The sequence below is a fragment of the Lipophrys pholis genome (genome assembly GCF_963383615.2).
Source record: "Lipophrys pholis genome assembly, chromosome: 19".
Taxonomy (NCBI): Eukaryota; Metazoa; Chordata; class Actinopteri; order Blenniiformes; family Blenniidae; genus Lipophrys; species Lipophrys pholis.
The window spans coordinates 21045618-21060823 of NC_137647.1; the positions used below are offsets into that span (position 1 = coordinate 21045618).

Consider the following 15206-nt stretch of genomic DNA (forward strand, 5'->3'; position numbering starts at 1 on the left):
GTGTGTGTGTGTGTGTGTGTGTGTGTGTGTGTGTGTGTGTGTGTGTGTGTGTGTGTGTGTGTGTGTGTGTGTGTGTGTGTGTGTGTGTGTGTGTGTGTGTGTGTGTGTGTGTGTGTGTGTGTGTGTGTGTGTGTGTGTGTGTGTGCGCCTGCCTGCCTCTCTCTTCTCACATCTTGGACAGTCTGGTGAAGAACATATCAACAACGGACCAATGGATTAGGACCTCTGCCTCCCTGCACACAAACCAAACGGAAGCAGCACATCCAGCGAGCCTCTGAACGACGCTGAAGGAAGAAAAACCTGGAGCTGCTGAGTTTTTCTTGTGGGTGAAGCACCCCGGGAATCGTTTCCTGCGCAGCCAGCACAGAGAAAATGTACCAGATCCTACATCGGATTGTTTGCATGTTTTCCAAAAAAGAGAGGCTGAAGAAAGACGATCAAAGAAGAAGTCGATGTTGTTGTTAGTCCTTAACTTGAGGCGTCCCTCTTGCCAACCCCTCTTCCTCTTCCTCCTCCTCCTCCTCCTCCTGCTCCTACTTATCACAAAAGTTTTCAGGTTAAAAGAAAAAAAAAACAAATGGGAGGAACTCGGTGTTATGGTTTTGGGATCATTTCAAAAAAAACTCAACTGAACTATGAAGCAGCAAAGACCGCAACTTAGTGTTTTCCACGACAGACCGACCAACACACATTCCACTAATCTGTGTCTGAGCGTGCGAGCGCCATCGCCTTCGGGCCCAATGTTTCTGCGCTTTAGGAGGTTTTACTTACCCGTGTCTGTTCGAGCGTGAATGTGCGGGTGCCAGAGGTTTTTAGAGAAAAAGAGTGTGTGTGTGTGTGTGTTTCCGTCCGTGTTCGGGGCCGTCGTGTGCGTGTTCCACCTCAACACTCCTATCACAGGTAGATCGGCGGGTTTTTACCTCGAGGAGATCGTCTCTTTCCACAAGACGCCGTGCGCCGCGGCCATGGCGCGGCGAAGGTCTGATGAAGAACCTGACCGTTTTTATTGTCCTGTGATCTACAGAAAACAAGCACTAGCCAACTGTACGCACACCTACTTTGTAAATACGTGCTGAATGTTAATTGCAATGTATGAAGATTTATTTAAAAGCTACGTTAAAAGAACGACTTCTATCTGTTTCAGCCGACTCATAGCTCCCCCCGTCTTACGACTCCACCCGCCTCTGCCAACCTCCGCCCGCGCATCTCAGTGTGGCAATTACAGCTCAGCTCGCCGTCTTCTCATTCAAGCCGTCACTGAAATGTCTTGAATCTTTTTGTACATTTGTTGATAGATCTAAAATAAATAAATAGATAAGAAAAAAAACCTGTGGGGGCGGGGGGGGGGGGGGGGACTTTGTATTGACACCCCCACCTCCTCCACCTCCATGTAAATTGAGGGTTGAGGAGGCAGCCTGCCTGAAACTCAACACGTGTTTGAGAAGATCAGTTTCGATTCGTCTGAGCTTTGCACTAAGGCAAATGCACTAATTGTTGTTACTTCAAAATGTACAGAGTCGGTATCAAATACAATCTAGAGTTGGGAAATAGAACAGGAATTAAAAAAAAAAAAAAAAAGGAACAATGAGAGAATGAGATGCATCTTACCCCGTATTTTTAGACACTATCTTTTTGAACTGAAACAATAGGAAGAACTAAAGCTTGTGGATGGTTTGAAAAGAAAGAAAAATAAAATACTAAAACATCAAACCACATTAACGTCTTGTAGCTTTTCCTTGTTGCAGTTTTTTTTGGGGGTAAAACCACACGGCGGGGCTTGATGGGAAAACTGCATGTTAAGTAGCCTAATATTTCCTATATTGTCACTAACGGGTATTCGGATACTCAAACAATAAAAATGGCCGCTTGATATTTTACTCAGATATGTGCCTGTATAAAGACCTGCAAACTGGATGTGTAGATGAATTGTGTGTCGATGGTAAACGGGGGTTACATTCGAATGAAATAATCAGTGTTCGCTCTATCAGATCCATTGTGGACATGAGCGGGAGAGGATAAGATGTATGTATAATAACAACAGTAATAGTTAAAAAAAAAAAGCATCAATAAATGATCAGTATTAGTGAAAACATACATTAAAAGTATCAGTAAATTATCACCAATAGTAGTAGAAGTAGTAACAGAGGCATGTGTGTGTTGTCATGGAGACGACGTAGCATGAGAGGGAGAAAACGCGGCTCTAATGGGTTTAGTACGGCTCCAAGAAATTACTTCTGTTCAATAACCGAGGAATAGATTTGAAAGATTTCACTGCACTGGGAGTGTCAGAGGAAAATCATGGAAATACTGTGAAAGTTTCCCGTCTGTGCGATCGTCCCCGTAGAGTGAGTGTGGACAGATTATGTGTCCACTTTTAGGGCCTGTTTCCACGGCGACCATCTGTGAAAACACAAAACTTTTGTCGCGTTTTGGGTGACGGTTTACACGACTGGAAACGCAACTTTTTGAAAAACGCTCAGACTCCCCGTCGTGGTGTGAACGTTACAACAACAAACAAAAATAAACAACCAAGAGCGCCAACTCGTGGCCCGACATGAAAACTACATGGTTTGGGTTTCTGGCCTTTCGTTTTCACAACTTTGCCGTATAAATGTGAAACTTTTCTGAAGCGAAAAAAAGGCAAAAAACGACGCGGGGCCTAAGTTGTGAGAGAAAAACACCCTCTGGTCAAAAATGAATTCAGCTCATGGGAGGAAAATCTCACATGACATTTTGTTTGTTTTGTTTTTCACCAAAATGTGAATTTGGACAGTTTCTTGCAGGGTTTTTTTTTGCCAAGTCATTAAAAATAAAAAAAGCCACAGCACACTATTTCTGCACGTTTTGATGCACTTCTTGTCTACATAGCACCAGATAACCCAACTGAAGAAAAGGAAGAAGGAAACAATTGGCTCTAGGATTGTAGTATTTGCACATTGGGTATTGAACAGGCAGGCACACATGACAAGTAACTTTCTCTAGTTTTTCTTATAATTTATCTCTCGTGATATTGGTGCTTGTTTTCCACAACTCACTGATCGAAATCTACAATTTTGTTCTGAAAACATAAAAAAAAAATCAAAATTCTTCCAATTTTAACTTCTGGAATCAAAAAATAGCTTCTTTTTTTCCCCCTTCATGGCAGATAATAAAATAAAATAATCCACAATATGTCTCTAGCATTATCTTAATGAGAGCCAAAACAAACCAAGTGTATTAAAATATTACTTTAATAACAAGAAACTCATCACGAATGATTGGTGAGGAAACCACACCAAGAACAAGAAAAGCTGAACGTCACCTTTCCTTTACCGCACAGTATCGGGGGAAGATTTCATTAAATAAAAACCTTAGAAAACAGTCATGAACAGGAATCAGCATACAGGCCATTTCAAGAGGCTGATGACAGCCAAGACGGAATAAGTCGATCTCTGATCTGGATCAACATGGCGGACATGTTTGGTGGGACAGAGTCTGAGGAGGACCAGGCCTCAGGACCGATGTCACTTTTCAACCTCGCCGGTGTCCCACTTCGTTTTGGGTTCCTGCCACCACTCGGCCAAAAACGTCTCCTCGTAATCCCCCATCCCCTCGAACTCGGCGTCCGGGTGCTCCGACTGGCCAGTGGCCAATTCCTCCGGACTCACCACGTCCTGGAAATGAAAGAAAACGCACACGGTTTGCACCCAAACAGACGGATTTCCATTCTCTCAGTAATGCAGCGTGTGATTCCGCCTTCCTCCTCCTCCTCCTCCTCCTCCTCCTCCTCCTCCTCCTCCTCCTCCTCCTCCTCCTCCTCCCCGGCGGCGTGTCGGGGTGGGAGGAGGAGGAGGAGGAGTTAAGTGGATGTGGCTCAGTCTCAGTGGCCGACACCTCCCAGCCACATACCACACGCTGCTGGCAGCAAACACAACCTACCCCCCACCCTCTTCACCCCCCTGCTTCTCCCTTTCATCCTTTCTTCTTCTTGTGGTTTCCTCTACAACAGGAGCTTCGCTCTGATCTGTGTACTTACTACTGAAACCACACCAAGGAAATCCATAAAGGAACAAGTATGGACATTTCAGTTTGACCTCGAGTTTAAGTGGCGTTCCGCCAAGTCAGGAGTTTTAATCTGCTTCGGTTTGATGATGTCTGACCTCGTCAGATAAGATCACCCTCGGCGAGATAGAATAACTTCCACTCAGGCCCTGTTTACACGACAACGTTTCACGTGACGACACCTAATCCGCTAAATAAAAGGAGTGTGTTTACACTGCAGCAGCGGACACAGAGACAACAATGTAGTTAGTATGCCGGGCCACTGGAGGGCGCTGTTGCTTGATTTTGTTAAGAAGTGAAGAAAGTTTTGCGGATACACTCGAATTCGTTGTCGTGTAAACGGGGCCTCAGTTTCAAACTAATATACAAAAACAAAGAGCAACAAGGCTGAATGAGGGAAAGAAGTCGTGTCGTGCAGTTCAGGGGGGTTTCCAAAAAGAAAAAGTGTTTGGAAATAGACTCTGTGCCTGTTTACTCCTGGGCTCATCGCCCTTTGTATAAGTAAAGTGGTAAATCTTTTAAAAAAAATTCCATTTCTTGTCTCAGATTTAAAAAAAATTTATAAAAATTTATTCTATAAATAGATTTAATGATATTAAAATGGAAAACCTTCTCCAGGTATTCCAGTTTCTTCGCATAATATTACAGATGATTACTCTAAATTGTACATGTATGATAACTGATGATGATCATTAACTTCAGTCCTGAAATATTCACTTGGATAAAGCAGAACAAAATAAATACCACAATCTTCACTTTACAAATGATATCATTATTAATTATTAATTATATTATGGTAACCACAGCAAGGAAACACAGCATTTTTCTGAATTCAGTACAGCCTGACATGATCAGTTAAAGCAAATCTTTAATTGGTTTATTACATTATTGGGAAACTTGTTGGGTCTTTACAATCAGAATGGCCAGAAATATTAAATTATTGGTTGTTATAGACCAGCCGAACTATATTGGGTGAATTGTGTTTGTCCAGTGACGGATTCATCCTGAACCCATCAGTCCACTTAGGTTAAGTGAATCAGTGGGATTTTGGTTCAGCATCAGTCTTATGTACGTCACCATGTCCTCCATACGTACCTCATCGTCTGTTTGTAGGTAGTTCAGTGCAAACTCCAGCATCTCCTTCTGCTTGGTGGTCTGGTTAAAATACCTCACAGCCTCCTGACAAGTAAAAGACACATCAGCTCTGCTGCAAGTCACGACAAATCCACACATTTAACTTGTTGTTGTTGTTGTTTGCTGCTTATTCCCCCCTCCCGCGGTCTGAACGTGTTTACAGGAGAATCAAAGTTGTTTGAAAAAAGTGAAGCGACCGCAGAAAGCCGGGGATTTTATGGGCCGGCTCTGCTCCACGCTGAAGCTGCCAAAACCTCCAGCATCTGACCTCTAAGACGTTATATGACTTTCTAATTACCAGCCTGGCATCGTGTTTACGTTCACACTGAGACCGCCTGCTGGCTGTGTTGTGGTACAGCGGCTGAGTGGAAGCTGGAGTACAAAGAGGGACTTTCGCACCACTGCCTTTACCCTTCATTTGCTCACTATAGTGGGACCGATGGAGGGACTCACACTGGAGAGACGCCCACCCAGGGTTGGCTGACCTCTGCTGACACCTCTCTGCCCCCGACTCTCTTCACCTCTCACACAGACTGATATAAACACATGCGACACAGAGAAAGATGGCCGTTTGCTTTTATTTTTTATTTTTTTATGATATGCCATGTTTGCACATTGTGCACCAGCTCTGCTGTGACCTGATTGTTCTGTTCTGTTCATGTTGGGTTTATATGATTTGTTCTCTTTGTGAAACTTATAGAAATATACATTTAAAGAAAAAGAAATTAATTAAAGCCTGATCACTGAGTGCATTGAAGAATGTTTCTGTACTTGTTCACAAGTCAGAAATAAAGAGGATAATAATAATAGTCACTCCTGGAAAAACTGCAGGAACATTAACGGGGTCATATTATAGAAATTTTCAACACTTTCACACGGTCTTATTGGTCTGAAAACATTGTAATCAAAGTTTACTGCTCCAAATCCAGCTTTTCCTTTATTTTCCCCCATTTGAATATTGGATCATAGGAGCTGCATTCAGGATCTGCTGTGTCTGTGTGAGCTGGACTGGCTCCGCCCACACATGCCCATCTTGGGAAGAGGAGGAAGTACTTCCTCTCGTGGTGCCATGTGCCAGAGCAGAGTTGTCTAATTGTGGGAGGAGTCAAAGGGAGGAGCCTACCTTGATTGTGATTGGCTAAACCCCCGATGACACTATATAGGGTTTGAGTTCTGATTGGCTGGTTGGAGCAACACACTTTTAAAAAAACTGAAACAAGCCAGGGAGAGAGAGGACAGACTTTCTTCACTTCTGGGGCGTCATTCCAGGTATGGGGACGATTATTACTGTTGGAAAACCATTAGAAAGGGAATTTTATATAATATGAGCCCTTTAATTTATAGAAGGCACAAAGGAAGCTCAGCCTGAAACGTCTGTGATGTCATAAAGTGAAACTGACTGATCAGAGTTCCTCTCTGTTTATATTGTTCGATTAATTAATATCGTATAATCTCACATATTAACAGAGCCGTCATTTTTCTGGAGGATTTCTTCCTGCTGCGGCTGCGGCAGCAGTGCTGCTTTTAACCTGGATGATGTGTTTGGATTCTTCCTGTTTTTGGAGAATCACTGCTCCTACATCACATAAGCTGCTCTGCAGGCTGTGCCATCGGTTTTGTTTGTTTGTTTTTACTCACGGGCCGAGGCTCGAAGTCGATGTCCTTTAAGCCCCACTGCTCCCGGTAAAAACGGTAATACGCCACATTCTGCTGCATCACTTGGTCTTTAGGGTCGAACAGAATGTAACTGGCCGCGCACGGGGCGGCGTTCTTGGCGTCGTTCACTGGGAAACAGGAGAAAACACTAATAATTCACTAGTAATTCAGCAAACAGCTTAAAACACCAGAAAACCACGTTGGAGCGAAGCCGTAGCTCGAGCTAAATGTACGAGCTGATGACTTTGGTGAAAAACGACTGTGTTCTGTGAAAACGCTATTCAAACACGGTTTGCACTAACGTGTCACGCTGCACGCGTCCTCTTATGAGTGATACTTGGGATTCTTTAATTCTTTACGTTGTTGTTTAGGTTTACCGTTCGAATAACAAATAAATATCTGTCAACACTTAACTCCGGAAAAAGCTCAAAAACTTCTGAGCCGAGAGCGGCGTAACTCTAACGTCTTTGAAAGCATCACTTTATGATACCCGTTCTAACATTAGAGCTTTATTGTCATATTTTATTTGCAAATGATTCAAGAAAAAAGTGTTAAAAAGTTAAAAAAGACAAAAAAAAACAACAACCCACCCTTTATTTTCTTAACATCCTGCATACGGCCATGTCCGCATTATTAATTGAAAAAAAAAAAAAAAAAATCTATTAAAAGTGAGTTTCAGATGTTCAGTGCCTCGCTCTTACATTTATAATAGGAAAACTGGAGGTAGTGATACATGGTGGCAATAAACTTCTCCACGAAGAATCCTCCGACGCTGGGAGTCAGGCGCTCCTCGCACTTCACTTTGCACTTCAGCACGTCGGTGTAGAGATCTGACAGGAGGAGAGGCGATGTTGGGGTTACCGGACACTTGTACACTTTTAAACGGCGCCGATCCCGACTTCTGCTTTACCTGCCAGCGTCGGGTAGAAGTCTTTGAACTCCAGAATCTCGTACGCGCCCTCGCAGCCGGCCAAACACAGGCTGTACACCTCCAGGAACTGCGTGACGGCCTGCTCCATGTTCCTGGCGCTGCCGCTGAAGTCGCCGTTGTTGTACAGCGTCACGCTCTTCACAAACACACCCTGAGCGGCAAGAAGCACAGCGGCGCGGTTCAAAAAAGAGCAGAGCTCAGAAAGTATAGAACGAGGCAACTCTCGAGCTGAATACCTCGTAGGGTTGCTCCTCGTGGTCGATGAGATGATCCTCCACTTCAAACAGGGACTTGTAGTAGTTCATGTTCTTGATCAGATGAGGATCTTTGGGGTTTTTCTTCAGGAAGGTGTGAGCTGCTGCCACTGCCTTCTCCACGTTGTTAAGCTGAGGGAAAACACAGGACATGATGATGCCGTCCCGGGACTGGACATCCAGTCTCTCTCTGCTGTTGTGAGACAAAAATCTGCACTTTCTTGTATATTTTGGACACCTTGGTCGATCTCTCGTAGAATATTTAGTGGCTGAATCTCAAACAGTGGAAGCAAGAAGCATGTTGCTTACAAAGATCACACAGCTGACGACGATCTCTATGTAAATGCAGCGAAATGAGGCCGTGAAGAAGAAGGAATCAAATAATGGGGGAACAATAAAGAGGTTTAGATGGTTCATACCTGCGTAGTATTATAAGAAATGGTAAATAGGTTGGGGTGAGATTTGGACTTCATTCTTTAATTGTCATTTTTCCTCCATTTTTGTGTTTCACTTGTAGTGTTTTGTAAATGAATCATGATTTGATGGTTCTTTACTCCATCCCTTTGAATTTGAATGTGCTTGGAAATTTTAATTTAGTGCAGTTCAGGCAGTCTTTTGGATATGTTGATATCACAATAATGATAATACCTGTTTATTATGTGTAATAATCCATCTTGTACTCTTTGAGTAAACATGACAGAGTGTACAGACTGGGACAAGTTAGGAAAATTACCAACTTTTGCTCGAGACAGAAGCACATATACCAAAAATTGTATTCGACATGACATCATAAGTGTGTCTCACTTGGACTGATTGTTTCAGGTAATGATTTATGATATTACACATCACATTCTAACACCTCCAGCCACAGTAGGAGTGAACAGGTTTAGAGGGATGGCCTGTAAAGCTGGAGATCACCTGGATGCCATTACTCTGTGTTCTAAAGCCAAAGTGAAAGGCAGCTGTCCTCATCCAGAGAATAATAGGGGGGATTGTGTGCAGGGGGAGTGGGGAAAGGGGGGGGGGGGGGGTTGTGTCTGCAGGGGGAGTGGGGGGAGTGCAGGGGGGGGGGGGGGGGGGGGGAACACTGGAAGAGACGTGGCACACGCTCAAACTGCAGGGCGCAACAAAGCAGCAGGAGGAAAGTTTAGTCAGCATCTCACCATTACGCACGGCTACAGTGACGACCATTTGTTATGTTGCCAGACTTAAGCGCATCTCTGGTCTCACCTGGTAGTACGCATACTGGATGTACCGATACGGTACCCTTTGCTCAAAGGTTTCAAGTAAATCCCTCCGTGGGTACGCGAGTTTGAACACCGGGAAGTCCGCCTTGCACTTCTTGAGGCACGCGGCTCTCAGGAGGATGTGGCGCATGACGCGCAGGCTGCTGTCCTCGGACGCGCCGTCCTCTCCCCGGCTGACGGAGCTGCAGTTGTGGCTGCAGAACGCCTCGCTGTCCCGCAGCAGCCGGTGGAGCCGCAGGCTGAGCTCCAGGAACTTCACGCTCTCCGCCCAGTTCTGGGCCGCGTACTGCTCCACTGCGTAACTGTACGCGGAGTCCAGCGGCATGATGTCCTGCTGGGGGAAACTCCTGAAGCTGTACTTCTCATACTGAGCCTCCGCCGACAGCAGGACGGTCAGACACAAGCTTCCCAGGAGCAGCATCGCCTCAGCCGGCTGCCACTGCAGTCTGAGCCCGCTCTGGATGAGGGGGTGTGGGGGTGTGGAGTGGGGGGGGGGGGGGGGGGACTTCCTCTTTCTTCATGTCTGCTTGCACGTAGTCTGAGATAGAAAGTTCGAGACAAAACACCGAAAACTATATCGTCTGTGAGGGTTTTCAAAATAAAAGCATTGGCTTTCTATGGCAATGTGTGGCTGAATTGACCTTTGGCTAAGCCCCGCCCCCGAACCCAAACGAACCAATAGTCCACTACAAACTCCTCAGCAATGTGCGCATTGCCGCTCTGCAGACCTCTCTGGACGCAGCCTGTGGATTCAGACAGGGTTCCATTCATACTATATTTCAGGGTTCACGCCGGTTCACGCATTCCATAACGTAACGATCCCAAACATATTTCCACTTCTGGTGGTTCTCATCCTTTCCTGAAAGTTGTTTATACTTCACTGAGTTCTGAGCTGTCTGGCTATCTTTATATTCTTTTAATTTGTGATTGTACAGATGAGGATACCGACACTAAAGTCGGCTCTGGCACATGCAGCCCTGTCATAGTGCACGGTTCACACACAGTCACAAAGAACTGTCATGAGGGTTTGGTGCGGACCTTAGGTGGCGCTGTTGGTTGTTTTTCTAATGAAACCACACATACATGGGTGCAGAGAACGCTACGCTATTAACCTTAACACAATGGAGAGAACCTGACATAAACATAAAAGAAAAGTTCCACCTTGGGAACCGGTTTTAAAAAAAAAAGTGACGGTTGCCGTGACGAACACTGCCGATGCGTAAACGGGTCCCCCGAATCCCAAGAGAAGTTTTTCTTTTCTTCTTCTTTGTCGCTGTGTAGACGGTGCCAGAGGTGCCTGACACCATTACTGTCAGGTGCTGAGTTTTCATATGGTGGAGTAAATAGTTTTTTGACCCAGGACTTGAAAGAAAAGTTTTTTTCTGACAAATGTTGCATTGCGCTCTAACATCCCCACAAAGATTTTTCTAAATGCTGCTACATTTTTGTCTTTGTCTCGGGCTCATTTTATGTTTGGTGTTTTTTCCCCCCCCATTGCTAATATATCCTCCTCCCTGATAAAGCGGTAACTGTGTCTCTATTCAATTGCTGTGGACAACTGCTACTCAGAGATGTCATTAGTCCTTCATGTGATGGCAGCGTGGACGAGTCAGACTCATCGGGAACAAAGGTGACACGCAATTTGCACACACGACAGCTCGCTGTTGCCACTGTGACCCGGTTCTCATCGTTCACTAAGAAGAGACGTTCACAGGACTGACTCGTTCTCGAAAAGTCGCATCTCTAATTCTCAGCTCCGTCGAGAAACATTAGAGCTGGGGGCGGGGCTTAGCCAAACGTCAATTGTCCGAGATGAAGTTTACAAGTAATCAAAGTCTCCAATGAACTTTTACATTTTCATGTTTCACACTTATTTTCATGCTCAGTCAAAAACAATGATCTATAAAAAACATTATTACTCTCCACCAGAGAGGTACCGGTCAAAATGACTCTGACTTTGAGTCGACTTCAAGATTTAAAAAAAAATACATGCAGGTTGATTAAAATTCCAGGCAAACATCACGTCTTTTTCCAATTTCAAGTCAATTTCATGTTTTTGGACTTTTTGTCCCCTTCGAAGAATTTGAATTTGTTAATTCCACAGTTCACGCCAAATGGAGGACTTCCTGGTTCAGAGTATGAGTGTCAGTGACATTTTGTCCTGATGTGCTTCATATCCCTACCAATCTTAAAGGGGACATATCATGCTAAATCCACTTTTTTAGCCCTTAAATGCATGTTGTTGTATATTTAGAGTGTTTAGAAGTACAGAAAAGTTCAAAGTAGTCTCTTCAGGTGCTCCGTTGATATCTTTATATTCTGTTTTGGTCATATTTTGCGATCCGTTTCGATTTTTCTATTCTCTATTACGTTTTTTGAACAATGACGTCACAGTATTCCCGGCGGAACTGCCAAATTAGGACATCGACATTTCGAGCAATCCGCCATTTTTGTTTCTCGCTGCGATTGTGTAGTCCAACCTAAGGGTGCCGAAGTTACGAGAGGATAAGTCGAAATGTTCGGTTGTTGGATGTAGTAACCCACAAGCTTCGTTACACCGTCTCCCAGCATCAGAACCTTTTCGAAGTGCCTGGTTGAGTTTTATTTTTCACAGAAATGTACCCACATCTGTGGGTAAGGTCATTTTTGTGTGCGCGAATCACTTTAAGGACGACTGCTTCAACAACCTCCGCCAGTATAAAGAAGGATTTGCCGAAAGACTTGGTCTGATTGAGCGGTCAGTTCCTTCTATCTATGGAGACGACGAACAGAGCACTTCGGTAAGCTGTATATAACGCTAAAAAGTGTGATGATAAGACGTCCCTGTCATTGTTTTGTTAGCATTAGCAGTTGCACCGTCTTCATATGTTAGCGCTGTGTGCTCGTTTTAGATTATAATGTAACTTCTGTGTTAAATAGTCGTTGTAATACAGGCAGTATTGTAGTAGTGGGCATGGATGGAGAAGTTAGTGTAAATATAGTAACACACCATTGCGTTACATCCATATGAAGACGTTGTTCTGTAGGTGCATCATCGTCATTTTCATCTCGCTCCGCCGGGTCCGACTCTGGCTCCAACATGTATGGCTGGATGGACAAATCTTCCGTTGTTGACATTTTGTAAATAATGTGTGAATATAAAGTTTCTGCGCCGCTAGATAATTGTATCTGTTCTATCAAACTACAAAGATGGCCGAACAGGGTGACGTTGAACCGAGTGTCACCTCTGCAACCTGGAGAGGAGGAGGGGTATGAAGTGTCTCATTTGCATTTGAAGAGACCGCCCCAAAACGAGTTGCTCTCAGAAGCACATCAGAAAAGGGGTAGAAAAGGGGCCTGTGGAGCTCTAATAATGAGGAATTCAGACCCAAGCATTGCAGTTCCGCTTTATATAGACCACAACTGTATGATTTATATGTAAAAAGGAAGGATTTAAAAGCATGATATGTCTCCTTTAAGGATGATATCACGAACTTTGAGGAAATATGTGAAAATACAATTCCTTGAACTTCCTCTTAATAATAAGGGGCGCTATTACTATTTCAAAATGTATGAGTGTGGACGTCTTCAGACTGGGCCTGGTGTCCAGCAGGAAGTTTAGGGCTGATTAGATCAATTGCAGCTGAGATATAAACACGTCAATTTTCATGTTGAAATTTGTGGCGCCTCCACAGACACGCCATTTGATGACGGGTCACCATTTTCTTCATGACTCATCATCAACTTGTCAAGTTCTATGTCACCACATTTGAGCCTAAATTGGGCAACGGGACAAGAATAATACATCAGTGTCTCAAAACAAAGTTGTAATTCCTGCTACCACAAGGTGGCGCTATGACTGTAAATGGACACCAGCATATAGATGTGTTCAAGGCAGCACTGTGATGACGCGTAAGAAGTTTCAGGCAGATTGTAGCCTGTGGAGCAGTTACACATCACTTCCTGTTTCACGGCGAACCATCAGATATCCAGTGGAGCGGCGTGGCCACGCCCCCTGAGTTCTGATTAACATTTTGATAACTGTTTATCAGGAAGGCCCGTTGTATGCACCGGCCAACTTTCAGGTCTCTCTGGCTTTTACCCTAAATGATAAGACAAGAGGCTATTGCAAGACGAGTTTGTGTTCCTTTACTGTGAAGGCACAGCCCTGTACTTCCGTTTTAAGAAGGAATAAATATGTGTGGCTTGACACGTGGTAAGTTTGGATCTTTGGAAAGACAGTGACTTTTCCACAGTCTTAAGATCCAGTAGATACAACAGCAAACAGTCACTTTTAAGATGAAGACAGTCGTGAGGGAAAGAAACACATAAGAAAAGGTCCAAAATCTTTCAAATGACATCGTCGCAACTCATCAGTGAAGAATGATGATCTGTCTGAAGGGCTGTTGCCAACACACCCTGCAAACCTGGCAAGCTGAGACATGGACCAGTTTGGTTTGAAACCATTTGCATAGTTGACACATGACTTCTGGGCAAGCCTTAACCGCAGAGACGTGTTTGGCACCCCGCAGGCCGCTTCACCATTCAGGGTCAGGCTTTCCAGTCGTCAGTGAAAACTCTGTCTCCCGAGTGATGTTTTCATGTCCCGGGGTTGTGGTTTAGAGCTCATTTCATACGTGCGTGGACTCATGGGGCTGGGCCTCTTGAGCCAGGCATTACACGTTTGCAGGATTCCATTTAAAAAAAAAAAAGTGGGAGGGGACCCCGGGGTCACCCTCCCTACTCCTCCTCCTCCTCCTTCTCCTGCTCCTGCTGCTCTGTGGAGCTCAGCACGCGGAAGAAGCAGTAAGTAGTCAGCAGGACAAGCACACAGGACGGAAGTCAGGAGGAATTTCCATTCAGAATAAAAGCAGCATTTTAACTCTAGGAAAAAAGAAATTCAACAGCTAATATGTTTTATAGTTTTATTAAATTTCTCCTGCTTTAATTGATAACAGCAAACAGTTTCAGTAAATATCCAGTTTAGGAGCAAGATTTAAGTAAAAATGTAATTACTTTCAATCTTTTAAGAGTCGCAATTGTTAGGATAAGGAGTGTGAAGATTAACAAATAGAATTTCTTGTCATTTAGATGCTTTATTGATCCCATTGGGGAAATCATGTTAAACTTTATTGTAAATGCTGCTAAACGGCGTCCGTCAGGACAGTTACTGATTTCTGTCGGGTTTTTAACATGTACTTAGGGACACTAAAGGGTCACCAGTTAACAGGGAAACCACTTCATCTTGTTCACACGACAACGCCGTTTCATTGTTTTGAAATCGTGTTCCAGAGTGGAGAAATTTGTAAAACGCCGCCTCGGTTTTGACGTGTGGATGGGCAAGATGCACATTTGCAGGAAACAATGATGTCATCACCCCACCACTCAAACTATAACCCCGCGACCCGCGACCTTCTCCGCGGCATCACTTATTAACAAACAACAACGGTGAACTACAGTGTACGCTCCATATCGAGCTGCAGAGGCTTCTGTGTTGCTCGTCAGTTTGATAAGGCGAGATGTTAGATTTGTCAAGTCCTCTGTTTTTGCATGCTCCATGTCTTCTTCTTGGTTTTTGGTGTATTTCTTTGGCAGAGTTACAGTGCCACCTATAGGCCTGGCATATATATATACTGCATCACTTTGAGTGTTTTTCATGGTGTTGCATGCATGCAGATGTTTGCCATGTGGACGAGAAACTTTTTATGAATGACAATAAAAATTTTTTTAAAAATTATGGTTTTGACACATATGGACAGGGTCTTAGACTGAAATTCAAGACCAAGGCTGGATTTTGGGGAAATGCACTTTCAATGTAATGTTATAGGACTTCTGACGCCAATGTGACATTTTTAAAAAACAAACAAACTGTATAATATGGGACCTCAAAAAGACTTCTTTGGACTGATTTCATCTATTGATATTCTTTCGAGGGTTTTTATTTTAAAACCGGATGTAGTTGCT

At 44.0% G+C, this 15206-nt stretch overlaps 1 protein-coding gene across 1 annotated transcript; it reads right to left on the minus strand.

Annotated features, from left to right (window-relative positions):
- Window positions 1–3211: 3211 nt before the first annotated feature.
- p3h4 (prolyl 3-hydroxylase family member 4 (inactive)) lies at window positions 3212–9798 on the minus strand. The gene is made up of 7 exons (XM_080488657.1): window positions 9247–9798; window positions 7999–8148; window positions 7742–7913; window positions 7533–7661; window positions 6814–6959; window positions 5137–5220; window positions 3212–3653 (listed from the first exon to the last, which is right to left on the minus strand). Exons 1-7 carry the CDS (start codon window positions 9682–9684, stop codon window positions 3504–3506), a joined length of 1269 nt encoding a protein of 422 aa, XP_080344783.1. The 5' UTR covers window positions 9685–9798; the 3' UTR covers window positions 3212–3503.
- Window positions 9799–15206: the final 5408 nt, after the last annotated feature.

What these genes read in the sequence shown, in the direction of transcription:
- p3h4 (XM_080488657.1), bottom strand. Translation starts at nt 9,684, where the DNA reads ATGCTGCTCCTGGGAAGCTTGTGTCTGACCGTCCTGCTGTCGGCGGAG. An exon ending in CCAGTTTTCCTATTATAAAT is followed by an intron (nt 6,960 to 7,532) that starts GTAAGAGCGAGG and finishes CCTGTTTCCCAG; the next exon opens with TGAACGACGCCAAGAACGCC. An exon ending in ACCTACAAACAGACGATGAG is followed by an intron (nt 3,654 to 5,136) that starts GTACGTATGGAG and finishes TTTCATTTCCAG; the next exon opens with GACGTGGTGAGTCCGGAGGA.